This window comes from Sciurus carolinensis, chromosome 7 (genome assembly GCF_902686445.1).
Source record: "Sciurus carolinensis chromosome 7, mSciCar1.2, whole genome shotgun sequence".
Classification (NCBI taxonomy): Eukaryota; Metazoa; Chordata; class Mammalia; order Rodentia; family Sciuridae; genus Sciurus; species Sciurus carolinensis.
In genome coordinates this window covers 26,285,190-26,301,174 of record NC_062219.1, presented here as the reverse complement: position 1 = coordinate 26,301,174, position 15,985 = coordinate 26,285,190, and the positions used below count along the sequence as shown (strand labels likewise).

Sequence of the window (15,985 nt, the reverse complement as noted above, 5' to 3'; positions counted from 1 at the left end):
CAGTAAGCCCTTCCCCTCCAGGGCCTCCAGATCCCCTAAACAGCCCCTTGGACATTTGGATTAAGAACTGTATATGTTGGTGCCCTCCTTGACACCTGACTCGGTTGAGATCCCCACAGCTGCCCATCTGGCTGCTCTTTGCACACAGTACTTAACCTCTCATAACTGGGTTTAATGATCTTGAAACTTTAACTCTCAGCTGGCAACACTGGCCATTTGGCTCACACTCAAGGAGGGATAATGTAGCCTCTCTCCTCCTGGAGCCACAACAAAGACTCAGGAAAAAGAAAGTGGAAAAACCAAATACCAAATGAAACAACTCTACAAAAAGAGAGGGTGAAATGTGGGTAGGGTAACCAGTTGTCCTAAATTGACTTAGGCCAGTCCCATGTTTTACCTTTTTAATGAATTGTTTTATTGTAGTTATTTAGGTTTCTTATCAGAAAATTAGGAGGTATAAAACACAGGTATTTGTAAACTTGTTGGTTGGTGGTTGGGAGTGGGGGGAGAATTGGAAGACCAGTGGTTCATCATCTCATTAGGGTTGTTACTAACTTTGCAAGTTTCTTTGATTTCTTTTTAACTATTGATAACAGCTCTGCTCAATAGAATTTCCTGAGATAGTAGAAAATTCTGTGATACCCAATATAGTAACCATTAACCACTATGGTAACTGGGCACTTGAAATATGTCCACTGTGGCTGTGAATATTTAATATTTTTAAAATTTAAATTAAATTAAATATAAATGACAAAATAACTACAAAAAAAGTTCTTTCCCCCACCCTCGGCTGATTGGATTAAGAGTAATAGTACGACCCAAGAGCACACAATTCATGAACTCATCACTGAAGTACCAGGGACAAGCAATTCTCACCAAACAGGGACTAATAACTACATGCTGGTGTGAATCTACAGAGTTGCTGTTGTCTGTGGAAAACATGTTGCAATAACTCCTTTTCCATACCTCTTTCACAGAGAAAGGATCTCATTTTTCTTTCTTGGAAGGAGAAGACCTAGTGTTGGAGAGAGCAGATTTGACTGGGATGATAATCTGAAGTAGGCCAATTAGATTGTTTCTTTAAAGAATCTGGAATTGACATTCTGAAAGACTGCATCTGTTTGATAATGACAAGTTGAACAAGTAGGGTTGACACCAGAGACTTTGTGCCATGGGAAACCAAAGCCATAAGTAATGTGAATTATAGGTGAGTTGGTGGAGATTATAAACATACTGAAAGGAGGAGAGAGATGGGGAAGGGGGCTGACAGTGTTGTCTCAGGAGATGGAAATACTTTGATCCTGACTTTTCCACTAAGTCTACAGTCACTAGCACGTATTTTGTTTCCCATCCTTGGATGTCCATGAGAATTTCTGCTGTGATCTTTCAATAATTCAATTACTGGTGCTAGTTTAATATGTTTTTACTTCTTACAAATAAAGAGTCTTGTTGAAGACATTGTTTCTGATTTGGGGATTAGAGAAGAGAAAACAAATACTATAGCAAGATAAGGAGAAAGGGAAAAAAAAGTAAGGAAAATACCTTATTTATTTATTTGCACTCAAACAGTACTCTAGTTGTTTCAGGAATTAGTGCCAAGACATGCAATCATTATTATTATTATTACTATCATCATAAAAATTAACATGAACACAAGGTGATGACATTCTGAACTGGAAAGACATGTCCCAATGAGAAGCCTTACTTTAAGGAATAAGATAAAATCAAGGGACTGTTGACTATCTGGGATAATTATATCTCCCATAAACTTCCACATTGCTTACATTATATATGATAATATTCCTAAAAGAACAAAAAATAGCAAAAATCTCTATGGAAACTGAAGGAACAGTACTTCGGTGTGAAAAACCTTATTTTGACAAAACTTTTAATTATCTCTGATCAAAAACAATTATTTTGAATTAAAATTCCTTATATTATAGATTAATGTGAAGTTTGTTATACTTAGTGTAAAAATATAAATTTCATTTTTAAGTTACAAGCTTAGACTTGTTTAGGTAAAGTAATCTATTTCATTTTTTCTGGCTGGCAGAGTACTGGAAAACACTAACTCCTTAGTGACACACCACAGTACACCCTGATTCATCATTCATTATTCACTTCATTATATATTATCTGATGAATTGTGATCGCTGCCACAGGAAGAAATAGCTAGGTCTTGCTTGGAGATTTGCTAATATGATATTTTCTCAATTATAATTTTTGCATTATGTAGACTTTGAAAGATATAAAGTATAACTTCATAGCTTTCTATGGGTGAGGAAAAAGCAGACCTCAAAGGATCTTGGAATCTCCTCAAAGTGCATCTGACATGAGAAGCTTAGAAGAATTACATCTTTGTTGAAGATTACAGAGTCTCATTCAGAGTCATACCCATGTGACAGGTATTGATATAAAAGGGTAACTAGAACCCAGCTTGGAAGTGGATGGATCCAGTGCAGCCCTGGGACCTGGATACTCACACACACACCCTGGGGAGGCAGGTCTTGGTTGCCCTCTTTCCATCACTGTCTCAGCTTCTCTTAGACTCTGCTTCTACTACTTCTGTCACCACCCACCTTCAGCTTTGTCATTCTGGTTTCTGCTTACTCAGTTATCTTGCTTTCTGGAAGCTTATTTTGTCCCCTTCTGCCTCATCTTCTCTCAACTTCAAACTTTCTATCAGATGACCTATTCTCTGTTTTCTCCACTTTCTTTTTCCAAAGGACACTTTGATTAGCTTACTAATCATCACAGTTTCATCAGAGAGTTATCAGATAAATGCTAATTACCACCCTGTTTGGTGAGAATTGCTTGTCCCTGGTACTTCAGTGATGAGTTTATGAATTGTGTGCTCTTGGGTCGTACTATTATCCAATCAGCCGAGGGTGGGGAAAGAACTTTTTTTGTAGTTATTTGTGCAATCCCTGTTCTAGGAATAGTTTGGATTGGCTTTCCTTTCCCAAACTCTGGGTCCAGCAAGCATATCATTCACACACACACACACACACACACACACACACACACGATTACAATAAAGGAAGTATGAATAAAATGATTGAATTATAAAGTTAAATATAGGAAATAATGAAGATTAAGAGCTAGCTAGCTTGGTCCAAGAAACATTATTTCGCAGTAGAACAAACTGGCTTTCAAGAATGCACTTGGCTTTACAATTCGGACCACTCTTGAGTCATTACACGCAGTTTTCTGGAGGTTCCTGCTCCTGGCAAATAGGACCGAAGTGAGTCACGGTCTTTCTAAGAGACCTCACTGTTGAGCACGTTGGGGGCGCTTTGTTTCCTTTGTTGGGAGAGAGATGCTGGCAGGAAATTAACGCCCAGATTCAGATGCAGAGTGACGCGGATCGGGACTCTGGGCAGCACGAAGGAAAGGTGGCAGTAATCGAAGCTCTGCTTGGTATTCTTAGAAGCCCCGGGTGCCCAGTCACCTGTCAAGAGACTGCCCCTTGTCTGGCGTCTCCTCCCCCAAGTTTCCTCCTCATAGGCTTGTCCCAGGGCGAATGGGCGGCCCCTTCCCTGAGCACAGAAACTCTTCACTTTTTCCCCACCCTTCTCCTCCCCTTCCTCCTCCTCCTCCCCAGGAGCCTTCTCTAGCCTACCGCTACTTCCTTCTTCAGCCTCTTCCTCCCCAACACACTGAAGATAACCGGGTCGAGACCGACACGGCATCAGTTCTTCATTGGAAAATAAAACGAGGCGAGAGGTGAGTCCCCCGGGAAGATGTGGCAAGGTAGCGAGGATGAGCCGGAGTGTCCGCGGAGGTCCAACGGCGGGAGGCGTCGCGGGCTGCGGGTGGACAGCCCGGACCGCGACCCGGCTCAGGGCGTAGAGGTGATGAGTGTGGGGACTGAAACCTGGAGGGAGGGGACCTGGTGGGCGCGCGCCGCCCACGCCCCACTCCTCCCGCAGACTTCCGCACTCCGCTCACGTGACGTTTTGCCGGCCGGGGGCTGACGGTGAAGCGAGAGGCGAGGAAACGATTTCTACAGCCGTGCAACGCGTGGGTTTTGCACTTAACGGTGGCTTGGCTGCCAATTCTGCAGAGCTGGGTGGAGAGGCACTAGGGGGCAGGGAGACACTGTTCCGAGAAATTTGGTGACCTCAGGGCAATGTCCTCTGCGGTGCGGGAGGTGGGTGCGGCTCTGCGCTCAGGTTGGGGATAGGGAAGAGGTTAGTGGGGGCACCGCTGAACCCTGGCTGTGCCCCTTTTTGGCGGTCCGGTCCCTGGGGGAACGTGGGCGGGCAGCGCTGGCCAGTGAGTTGCGGAGACAAAGGCTTCTGGGACCCACAGCGCTGCCCGGAGATGGAGGGCCGAAGCTCAGCACTCACCCAGCCCTGCACCAGTGCCGGTGATGACTGTCATGACCTGCAGGGCACAGGGTTCTGGGACCCTTACTTGGCCCAATCCCAAACTTGGAGGAGGGATGACCAAATATGGAGCGTGCGCGCACCAGCGAGAGGAAGGAACCCAGTCAGCCTTTGACCCGCGCCAGCTGTTAGTGATTGTAGGGCGGGCTGGAAAAGTGCCTGGTGTGTGTGTGTGTGTGTGAAGTTGGCCCCTGATTTCCAGGAGTGTGTGTGTGTGCGAAGTTGGCCCCTGATTTCCAGGAGTGTGTGTGTGTGTGTGTGTGTGTGTGTGTGTGTGTGAAGTTGGCCCCTGATTTCCAGGAGTGAGTGTGTGTGTGTGTGTGTGTGTGTGTGTGAAGTTGGCCCCTGATTTCCAGGAGTGAGTGTGTGTGTGTGTGTGTGTGTGTGTGTGAAGTTGGCTCCTGATTTCCAGGAGACCCCACTCCAGTAGGTTTCTTATTCGTACTCATTAGAAAATCTCCACACATTGCCTCCAAACTTTAAAACACACACAAATATTAGAGGTACCTTCAATACATTCTTCAGCGTATATTGATGGGGCGCCCTAGCATATGCCAGGGTCCTCCTTCATTCGGTTTCCTTTGTGATTCCCACGCACAAAGCCTAATTAGATTCTCTGACAGAAGGCGCGACTAGCATCTGCTGTCGCCTTTCCCTGAGCCGCTTTCTTCTGATTCAGCCTCTCATTGACAACCTCTTTCTTCCCCCTAGGCTTGCTCTGCTTATGGCCTCTCATTGTTCTTGATCTTCTTGCTCACTTCAGTCTCAGGCTTCTGTCCTTCTAATAAAATGTCACAGGTCATCCAAAGATTGTGTCACAGTGAGCAGTTTTCTTCTTTATGCCTCCCCCCTCAAATAATAAAAGAAATGAATAAAACATGCCAAATTATGTGTGCTAGCAGAAGTTTCTAAACCTGTTATTTTCCTATTTATAGGGGTCTGGGCAGGAAGCCTTCCTTGCATTGTAAGCAAGTATTCAGCATGTAATATTTCATACAAATACACTATTATATTTAGTGCATTTGCACAATAGAGAAGAAAAAGAAGAGGAAGAGGAGGAAAAAGAGCCAGAATGATGTGTTAGAAGCAGCATCTAATTGTGGGGAGTTAATCCCTCTGAGCCTGTTTCATTATCCATAAAAATGGGATGAATTATAAGTACTTTGCAAAGTTTTTAGAACTATGTGAATTATAAGACCTGAATGTGTAAATTATTATAAAAAAATGCTAGTTGTCTCTCTTCTTAAAACTGGAGGGACATACACCTGCTTAATATAATGCAGGTATGCATGCTGAACAGAATAGAGGAATTTTTCTCTTTGATTCTCATTATTAATTGAGATCTAAATTTGAAGTGTGTTGCTGATGGTGGGTGGAAGGAATGGGGAGTGGTGTTGAAGAGATAAATTTCCAGGGCCAGGGAATCAGATAATCTGAGAATTGAAGAAATTCTTAATCTTGAACATTTTATTATTATTCTGTCCAGTGCAGGCTAATTTTTTTCATCTTTCCTTACAGAGCCTTGCTACTTCTACATTAATACCTCCAGGAACAGGGTACAAACTATGTTGTTAGAAAGTTTTTGTTCTTTGGTGGTGCTGGGGATTGAACCCAGAGCCTAGAATATGCCAGGCAAGCATTCTGCTCCTGAACTGAGCTACATCTCCAGCCTTGGAATTTTTTAAAAATATGGCTCCCAGATCTGCTTTTCTATCCATCCTACACAACAGAGCAGCATGAGACAAGACTAATCACATAAGAATTTAAAATGAAACTTTAGCTGGGTGAGGTTAGCACATGCCTGTAATCCCAGCAAATCAGGAGACTGAGGAATGTTATAAGTTTGAGGTCTGTCTAGGCAACTTAGTGAAACCCTGTCTTAAAATAAAAATAAAAGGGGCTGGAGATGTAACTCAGTGGTAAAACACCCCTGGGTTCAATTCCCATTATCACAAAAAAAAAAAAAAAAAAAAAAAGAACTTTAGTTAAAAAGAAAAAAACCAACAGTAGATCTCTAAGCTGATTTTATGGGTTGAGACTATTTAAACTGCAAGTGATAGAAACTCAGTCAAACCAGCACAAGAAAAAAATAGGAAAGACATCTTTGGTTCATGTAACTGGAAAGTGCAGAGTTACATAAGGGCTATACACTAACATCTTAGAACCCAGTGGGAAGAGAGTGGTGTTTTGCTAGTTCCAGCAAAATGTTAGGGCTAAACTTCATTGATGTGAATGGGATCACCTACCTAATGCCTCAAATGAACCCTTTTGACCTTGAACTACTTTTAGAGGCTCAGGTGAAGCTCTGCCCAAGATCCATGGGTTGGAGTAAGGAAGGAAGTACTGTATGCAGACTGTTCATGCCAGAATAGGGAATGGGTTCTAGGCAGGGAAAAACAACAGCTGTCCACCACTTTGACATTGACAGGTTTTTTTTCCTGCTGTTATTCTCATGGCATCATGTTCAGGCCTTCAACATACTGGCTATGACCTCTGGGTACATTTTAGGTTTTTAGTATTTTTTTCAAATTATGTCTTGAGTTACATATGATGTTGAAGATCTGATTTCCCCTACACAAAGTCCCCAGTATTTAAATAATGTTTGATAGTAAGTTTTATGTAGATGCATTTAATTGAAGATTTTACATTTTATTGTAATACAAGCTCCTTAAATTATCATATTCATACAAATAACATAGCAGATGGTAGTGGTGCTTTTAATTATTAGCTGATAGAAAATCTGGTGTTCCAATCAATATCATTTAAACAGGTGGTCTATAGTCATAGATGTCACTCTTGTCTCTAAAAGCTACCAGGAATTAGTTATTTTCCATCTGGATAAAGTTGTTTCTTCCAAATTATTGTCATCTTAAAGGAAACCATACACACAGTCCCTTTTTTTTTGTCCCTTAGTCAGTTTGAAAAATTTATGATTCACAAAGACTGAATTGATGCATGATCTGCCCGGTTGCTTGAACTTTCCGATGCTCTTACAGAGGTAGTTCTGTCTCCTCTTGTTCCTTTGCTTGTTCTTTTCAGTCCATGAAACCAATATTTATGGTACCTTACTCTTAGTGTCAGAATTGATAAGCAGGGAGCATTTCAGCCAAATTCCTGCAGACAGGAGCTTATCTTTTAGTGGAGAAAATAGAGAAACCAGTAATTCCAGTGGAGTAAAATGAAGAAGTGCACAGAGCAGTATGGGAACGCACAGTGGGGAACTCTCTACCACCAGGGCTTTGGGGAAGGCTTTCTAGAGGAAGTTTCTTCTAAGCAGGAAGTGAATACGTGAGCGTTAGCCTCCAGAAAGAGAAATAATGAACCTGGGCTGAAGAAATAGTATGTGTGAAGGCTGGAGATGAAAATGGAAAGAAACCCAGTGTGGTTGCAGCCTGAAGTTCAAGCGGGAGGAATGGAAGAGGCTGGAACTCTGCAGAAGCAGCCTGTGTAGTACTTAGCAATCTAAGATAAATCTCAGACGCCTGGACGCCTCCTTATCTGAACATGAATGGTCTTCACCACAAGCTCTTCACTGCTGTCAGTTTTACTGTGACCCAGAATTTGTTACTGCACTGACCTGAGGGTATTAAAACTGCCTTTTTAATGAATCTGCCTCCCCCTCTAGACTGCAGGCTCCTGAAAGGCAGGAAGTATATCAGTTCTCCTTTGTCTCCATAATTTTGCATATGCTCTTCCCCATCCATAAAACACCCTTTCCCACTTGTCCGATTGCTCCACTCCTCCCCCATGACATCCAGGAAGCCTTCTCCAACTGTCCATAATGCCTTGTCCTCAACTCTTAGAGTGCTTGTCACCTACTGTTGGTTCCAGGGCTCTCTGCCCTGAGCAGGGATCCTATGTTACTCACCTTTTGTAGTATTTGAGTCTCCCAGGGCACTGTGAAGGGGACCTGCTTAGAGTAACAAGGAGAAGGGCTGCCTTCCCCCCAGTAGTCTGTGGGCAACAGGAGTTGGGGTAGCCAAGAGGTGGGCAGTTATACAGAGAAAATGAAGATGGGGGTTCTTTAGTGCCATCTACATCACATAGTATTTTTAGGAAGAGGGACATAGAAAATAATAGTGACAAATACTACATGAAAAAAAAGGGGGGTCCTTGATTATAGGTGCTCAATGGAACATTGAAATAGTCATAACATAGACTTCCCTTTTCTCTTGCAGGTTGCAATGAATGTGGATCATGAAGTTAACCTCTTAGTGGAGGAAATTCATCGTTTGGGTTCAAAAAGTAAGTACCTCAGGGTATTTCTTCTGAGTTTACTTCACAGCAGGCACACTGGCATTCTAACCCAGAGAGGGGTCACCTCAGGGCTTTAGGATAGTTACTGGCAAGCCTGTCCCCAGTCTCAGGTGGTAACTACCCTTGGCCATGAAGGTACACCTTGAGACACAGGGCTATTGGAGTATCCAGTTTCTGAGGCAGAGGAATTGAGTTGTTTCATAATTCTTTGAATGGAAAGAAAATCACTAAACATCTTGTATCTGGTTGCATTAAAATCTGTAATTGAAGGGCTGGGACTATAGCCCAGTGGTAGTGCATTTGCCTAGCAAATGAGACACTGGGTTAGATCCTCAGCACAACATAAAAGTAAATAAATAAAACAAGGTATTGTGTCCATCTACAACTGAGAAAAAAAAAATTTTTTAAAGCCCGTAATTGAGTTCAAATTTTTATTCACCACTATTAAAATCCACATTTTCTGCTTTATTCTGCCACCATTTTGTGAACTTCCAAAGTGACTCAGGACTTCAATTGCAACTATACTAAATCATCTTTATTTTCTCTAAATTCTTGGATTTTGTACAAATGTGAGCACATAACTAAAATTTAAAAAAATCTTTTAAGTATTCTGTTTTAAATTGTTTTTTCTTCAAGAACTAGGCAGCTACTGTAGAGATAGTGACATGTAAAATTAGTAGTATTAGTGTCTTTTTCCTAAGTTGTAATCAGAGTAACTATTATACTTGTAGCTTTAGGTATTTGGTACATCTCAGAGAAGAAATGTAAGAATTTGGGGAGCATTTTAGAAATAATAAGAACAATGGACATATTCAATAATGACTAGGATAATGGAACTCAAAGTTTTTAAATTATATCAAATAAATGAAAAACAACTTCATGAAGTATTTCATAAGAGTTATTTTGTCATTATAGCTCGATTCTTTTTTTGTATCCGTAATATTCCTTTTTACTTAAAAATGGTTTTGTTAAAAAACAAAGTTAAACATGCACATAGTATAAGGAGTCAAATAGTAAAAATGAAAAGCTTGTTCCTTCCATTCCCAACTTCTCCACGTTTCTTGCCCATCACAAGTAAATACTTAAATCCTTTATTACTTTCCTCCATAGGAAATGGAGGAAATGCCTTGCTTATCTTTCTTGATGTTTGGTGTTAGGAATAATCTGCTCACTTTCTACTAAGTAAGAGAGAGATTTAGTTTTCTTTATACATTGAATACTTGTTTAGATAAATATTCAGTTTTTGCATTTTTGTTGTTCTTAATTCCCTTCCCATATTTGACTATTTTTTAAAATTTGTTCTAAATTAGTTATACAAGTCAGTAGAATGCATTTTGATACATCATACATAGATGGAGTATAACTTCTCATTCTTCTGATTGTACATGGTGTAGAGTTACACTGGTCCTGTAATCATATATGCACGTAGGGTAATAATGTCTGATTCATTCTATTTTCATTCCTACCCTATACCTCCTCCCCTCCCTTCACTTCCCTCTGTCTAATCCAAAGGACCTCTATTCTTTCCTACTGCCCACCCCCACTTATTGTGAATTAGTATCCACAAATCAGAGAAAACATTTGGCTTTTGTTTTTTGGGGGATTGACTTATTTCGCTTAGCATGATATTCTCCAGTTCCATCCATGTACCAGCAAATGCCATGATTTCATTCTTCTTTATGACTGATTAATATTCCATTGTGTATATGTACCATAGTTTCTTGATCCATTCATCTATTGAAGTGCATCTAGGTTGGTTCCATAATCTAGCTATTGTGAACTGAGCTGCTATAAACATTGATGTGACTATATTAGTATGCTGATTATAGTATGCTGATTTTAAATCCTTTGGGTATAAACTGAGGAGAGGAATAACTAGGTCAAATGGTGGTTCCATTCCAAGTTTTCTGAGGAATCTCAATACTGTTTTCCAGAGTGGTTATTACACCAATTTGCAGTCCCACCAGCAATGTATGAGTGTACCTTTTCTCCCACATCCTTGCCAACATTTATTGTTACTTGTATTCTTGATAATTGCCATTCGGTCTGGAATGAGATGAAATCTCAGTGTAGTTTTAATTTGCATTTCTCTGATTCCTAGAGATGTTGAACATTTTCCCATACATTTCTGATCAATTATATTTCTTTTTCTGTGAAGTGTCTATTTATTTCCTTTGCCCATTTATTGATTGGGCTATTCGTATTTTTGGTATTAAGTTTTTTGAGTTCTTTATATATCCTGGAGATTAATGCTCTTTCTGAGGTGCATGTGGTAAAGATTCTCTCCCATTCCGTAGGCCCTCTCTTCACATCTTGAGTGTTTCCTTTGCTGCAAAGAAGCTTTTTAATTTGATTTCATTCCATTTATTGATTCTTGATTTTATTTCTTGCATTTTAGGAGTCTTGTTAAGGAAGTCAGTTCCTAAGTCAATGTGGTGGAGATTTAGGCCTACTTTCTTCTATTAGGCACAGGGTCTCTGCTCTAGTGCTTAATCCTTGATCCACTTTGAGTTGATTTTTGTGCAGGGTGAGAGCGGGGGGTTTAATTTCATTTTGCTACATAGGAATTTCCAGTTTTTCTAGCACCTTTTGTTGAAGAGGCTGTCTTTTCTCCAGTGTATGTTTTTGGCACCTTTGTCTAGTATGATATAACTGTACTTATGTGGGTTGGTCTCTATGTCTTCTATTCTGTACTGTTGGTCTACATGTCAGTTTTTGTGCCAATACCATGCCATTGTTGTTACTATGGCTCTGTAGTATAGTTTAAGGTCTGGTATTGTGATGTCTCCTGCTTTGCTTTTCTTGTTAAGGATTGCTTTGGCTATTCTGGGCCTCTTATTTTCCCAAATAAATTTCATGATTTATGGTGTGATTCTTAAATCTCTATTTGCTTATGAATCATAATCCTTTGAAATAATAGGACAGACTTTGAAAATTCCATTGAACCATTAATCTCCAATGTCTCCTGTGTTAGTTTTCTATTCCTGCTGCAAAAGATTACCATAAACTTAGTAATATGAAATAATACATTTAACATCTTAATATATTTCATATCTTCTGTAGGTCAGGAGTCTGAGAAGAGTCTTACTGGGCTAAGATCCAGGGGTTGGCAGACCATCTTCCTTTCTGGAGTTTCTAGGGGAAAATCTTAAATCCTTACCTTTTCTTAGCTGCCCACATTACTTGGTTTGTGAACCCCTTTCTCTGTCTTCAAAGCCAGCATCAGCTGGGGGAGTTCTCATATTGTTTATACTGACCTCCTCTTCTGCTGCAGTCTTCCATTTTTAAGGACCTTGTGGTTACTTGGGATGACCCAGATAATACAGTATAATCTCCCCAATTCCAGGTTCTCAGTTGTCACATCTGAAAAGCCCTTTTTGCCATGTAGGATGACACAGGTCCTAGAGGTTAGAGGTTAGGACATGGGTATCATTGGGTTTCTCTCTTTCTTCTTCTTCTTCTTCTTCTTCTTCTTCTTCTTCTTCTTCTTCTTCTTCTTCTCCTTCTCCTTCTCCTTCTCCTTCTCCTTCTCCTTCTCTTTTTCCTTCTTCTTCTTTTTCTTTTTCTGTAGGGGATCAGACCCAGGGCCTTACACATGCTAACCAAGTTCTCTACCTCTGAGGTACATCTTTAAGCACCCACTTTCTTTTTGATCTTCTCTAGTCACTTGTTTACTACATCAAATCTGAGTCATCATTACTAAAATGTACTAAGAAAAGATGAAGGAGGCATATAAAAGTGGTGTGGATTTAACAAACAAGCAGATTTAATCTTATGGCCAGTTAATAGTTGTTGAGCATCTGCATAGGTCAATTCCTGTGCAAATACAAGCGACGTAGGTGCTCCTTTCCTCCAGGATCTTACTACATGTTGATGAAACTGGATGAGCACTTATGGAGCAATTATCTGGGGGAAAAGAGTGGTATGCTAAACTGTGAGGTGCTGACATTCAGTTCAGTATGGTACTGTAGAAATAGATTCTTGGTAGAGTAGTTGGGGGCACTTACTTAAATCTTGGATCTCAGATAGGACTTTGAAGTGTGGGGCAGATCGGTACAGGAGAAGTTCAGGTCGAATTTGGAATGGGAATGAATCTGATGTTTGAGGAGAACACCAAGCAGACGTTAGAGAATGTAATTTATTTACTTCCCTGATCAGACAATCCACTTTCCTCCAACCCCTTCAGCATAACCACCTGATGGAAAGTTAGTGAGTCTTGTTTTCACCAATGCTGCCCCTGCTTCTGCTCCTCCCTGCCTTCCTAGTTTCTTCTAGCCCAAGGAGGTCGTGTCTCTTAGTAGCAGTATTATGTGGATTGACTTTCTTGTTCTTGGTGAAAGATGACTGGCTGAGTTGCAAAGCACATAGGATGATATGTCAACTTCTGACATCTTATGGTTAATTATTTAAGTTGTGTCTGGAGTAATTTTGACTAATCTACATATGATATATGAACTCCAGCCGGAAATTGATGAACAGAGTTTTATGTTTCTTTTAAAGTCAAATTAGTTAAAGCCTCATTTTTCATCCAGCAAGAAAAGACTAAGTGGAAACTGACTTTCTGGAGTTTTAAATGCTTTCATCCAACAACTATTTCTTGAGGGCTTCCTCAAGTGCAGGAAGTGTAGAAATAAACAAAATTCTGTCACAGTCCCTGAGGACTTCTTTGGAGGACAGACAGTGGAAGCATGTTTTGGGAAATGGTTAAGAGCATGGCACTAGAGTTAGACTTTCTGGGAATGAATCCCAGCTCCTCTATATACTTGCTGTGTGATCTTGGGTACATTACTTAACTTTTCTGTTTCTTGATTGCCTTGTGTGTATAATAACACTGCATCTCAGCAATTCAAATACACATTTTTATATTTAAAATCTTCTAAAATAAGGATGCATCTAATACATGGTGTGCTATAGTTAAGTGCGCAGTTTAATTGGAATATAAAATAATGGTGCTTCTTGCAATCAATCATGTCTTTTCTTCTATGAAATGAGGATTAGGTGAATTTTAATAACTATAAAATGCATCGAACAATTCTAGGACCACAGTAAGTGTTTAATAAGTGTTCCCTATTTTACTATAGTTGATGGTGGCTGCTTTGATAGACATTCAGTCAGTTTTATAAGAAGAGATATTAACTCACTGAGGGAATCATGGTGGACTTTTTGGGGAAGGTGACATTTGAATCTGTTCTTGAAGAAAATAATTTAGCTGAGGAAAGGAATCTTGGATTCTGGGCAGATGGCTCAACATGGGCACAATTATAAAATCTGGATTTCTCATGGCACTGTCGTCAATAACAAGCAGTTCATCATGACTGGATCAAAAAGTATGTATCTTGTGATGAGACAGAAGACCAGGCAAGAGATGGATGCATGGCCGGAGGACAAAGGTTCTTATCTGTGAGGACTTGGCTTCACTTTATTTAGAAGGTGATAGGGAGCCATTGGATGATTCAAGTGGAAGAGTATCAAACAGTTTTGCCTCTGATAAAATTTATTTTACTTTTTTTTTTTCTTCCACACCAGTGTAGATGATGTGTTGGTGGGCAAAAATGGGGGAAAGGATTATCATTTACCAGCTTGCAGTTATCCAGGTGAAACAATTAGGGTCTGGAGAGGACCTGCAGAAGACCTGAGGGAGGTAGAATCTCCTGGACATTTGTCAGACTGAGGGATGAGGGTGAGAGAACTCCAAGATTATACTAAGGTTTCTGCCTTTAGAAAAATTAACCTACACTGAGCGTTTACTATCCCGCTGGGCACTCTAGAAACAGCTTTACCTGTATGTATTAATCCTTGCGACAACCTATCAAGGGTAGTTTTGCCTTCATTTGGTGAATGAAGTAACTGAGGCCCAGGGAGCTTGACTGGTATGCCTGAGGCCACTCAGCAGCCCCACTGATATCTGTAACCTGTCACAGATTTCCATTTTTAACAGCAGATCAATTTCTTGTCTCTTAGGTTTCAATGTCTGTGTTCAAAATTGGCCTCCAAACTAGTTAATCTGGGGCTTTTTTATTTTTTATTTTTATTTTATTTTATTTTTTTGCGGTACTGGGGATCGAACTCAGAGCCTTGTGCTTGCGAGGCAAGCACTCTACCAGCTGAGCTATCTCCCAGCCCATGGGGCTTTTTTAAATACATATTTTTGGGTGTCCCACCAGGAACTGAGACTCAGTGGTTGTGATAGATGGCTAGGACTATGCATTTTCAAAGTCGCTCCTACCCAGGGAATTGAGTGTGTTCAGAACATGCTTAGAGAAATACTGTTCTTAATCCTGGACTTCCCTTTTCTTTGTTATCTTTATTGATTAGACAACTAATATAATTTTAAATCAAAATTAAGAGGAATTCATCTACAGTATTTGCACCGAAGCACATTCCCCTTTTGTAAATGTTTCTTGGGTCTCTTTCAGTCTTTGTGTAGATAACCTTAAAGCCAGGAGATTCATAACATTGTATTTATTCTATCACTTAGATCTAGGAAGAGGCTGCTTGAACTTATGACTAAGTGTTACGTTGTAGTCTTGGTTAGTCCAGTGTTAGATGTTTATTAAAGGTACTGAAAGTTTGCCAAGCATGAAGGCAAGAAACAACTTTTGCATTCACTAACATTGTATTTTCTCAAATTAGATGCTGATGGAAAGTTAAGTGTGAAATTTGGGGTCCTCTTCCGAGATGACAAATGTGCCAATCTCTTTGAAGCATTGGTAGGAACGCTCAAAGCTGCAAAACGAAGGAAGATTGTCACATATACAGGAGAGCTACTCTTGCAAGGTGTTCATGATGATGTTGACATTATATTACTGCAAGATTAATGTAGTTTGCATATCTTTGTGTATTGATTTTTTTCATTTCTGGTAAACTAGAATATTAAGTCAAAGGACCAACACAAGCTTACTTAATGTATTTTTATAGAACTTTGTAAACAAATGGGGACTCATATTTTGCAAGTCTGTCCTTTTTTATATCTTGAAAGAAAATGTTTGTAGTTTGTATCACACTGTAAAATAAATAAAACCTATTATTTTTCTCAGAAATCTGACTGGGAAATACAGGCAATGAGACTTTTTTTTTTTTTTTCTTGAAGCGGGTAGAGGAATGTTTGTTTTACAAATCGTTCTTAGACAGTTTCTACAGATACTTAACATTCTGTCAAAGCAGGAAGCAAACTGAAAATCCACTCCCACAAGAAATGTTATATGATGTTTGTGTAATAAAAACATGTAACTCTTAAAATCGCCTTGTTGCTTTATCTTGTCATTTAAGTAATTATGTGCCTCTCAAAATTGAGTTTTTGTATGAAGATTAAGTAATTGCAGTAAAAATTATGTTAC

General features: G+C 39.9%; 1 protein-coding gene across 1 annotated transcript; it reads left to right on the top strand.

Annotated features, from left to right (window-relative positions):
• Positions 1–3,575: 3,575 nt before the first annotated feature.
• Positions 3,576–15,688, top strand: Abracl (ABRA C-terminal like). Its single transcript, XM_047559736.1, has 3 exons — positions 3,576–3,726; positions 8,570–8,636; positions 15,282–15,688. The coding sequence occupies exons 2-3, from the start codon at positions 8,576–8,578 to the stop codon at positions 15,464–15,466; spliced, it is 246 nt and encodes an 81-aa protein (XP_047415692.1). The 5' UTR covers positions 3,576–3,726; positions 8,570–8,575; the 3' UTR covers positions 15,467–15,688.
• The last annotated feature ends 297 nt before the right edge of the window (positions 15,689–15,985 follow it).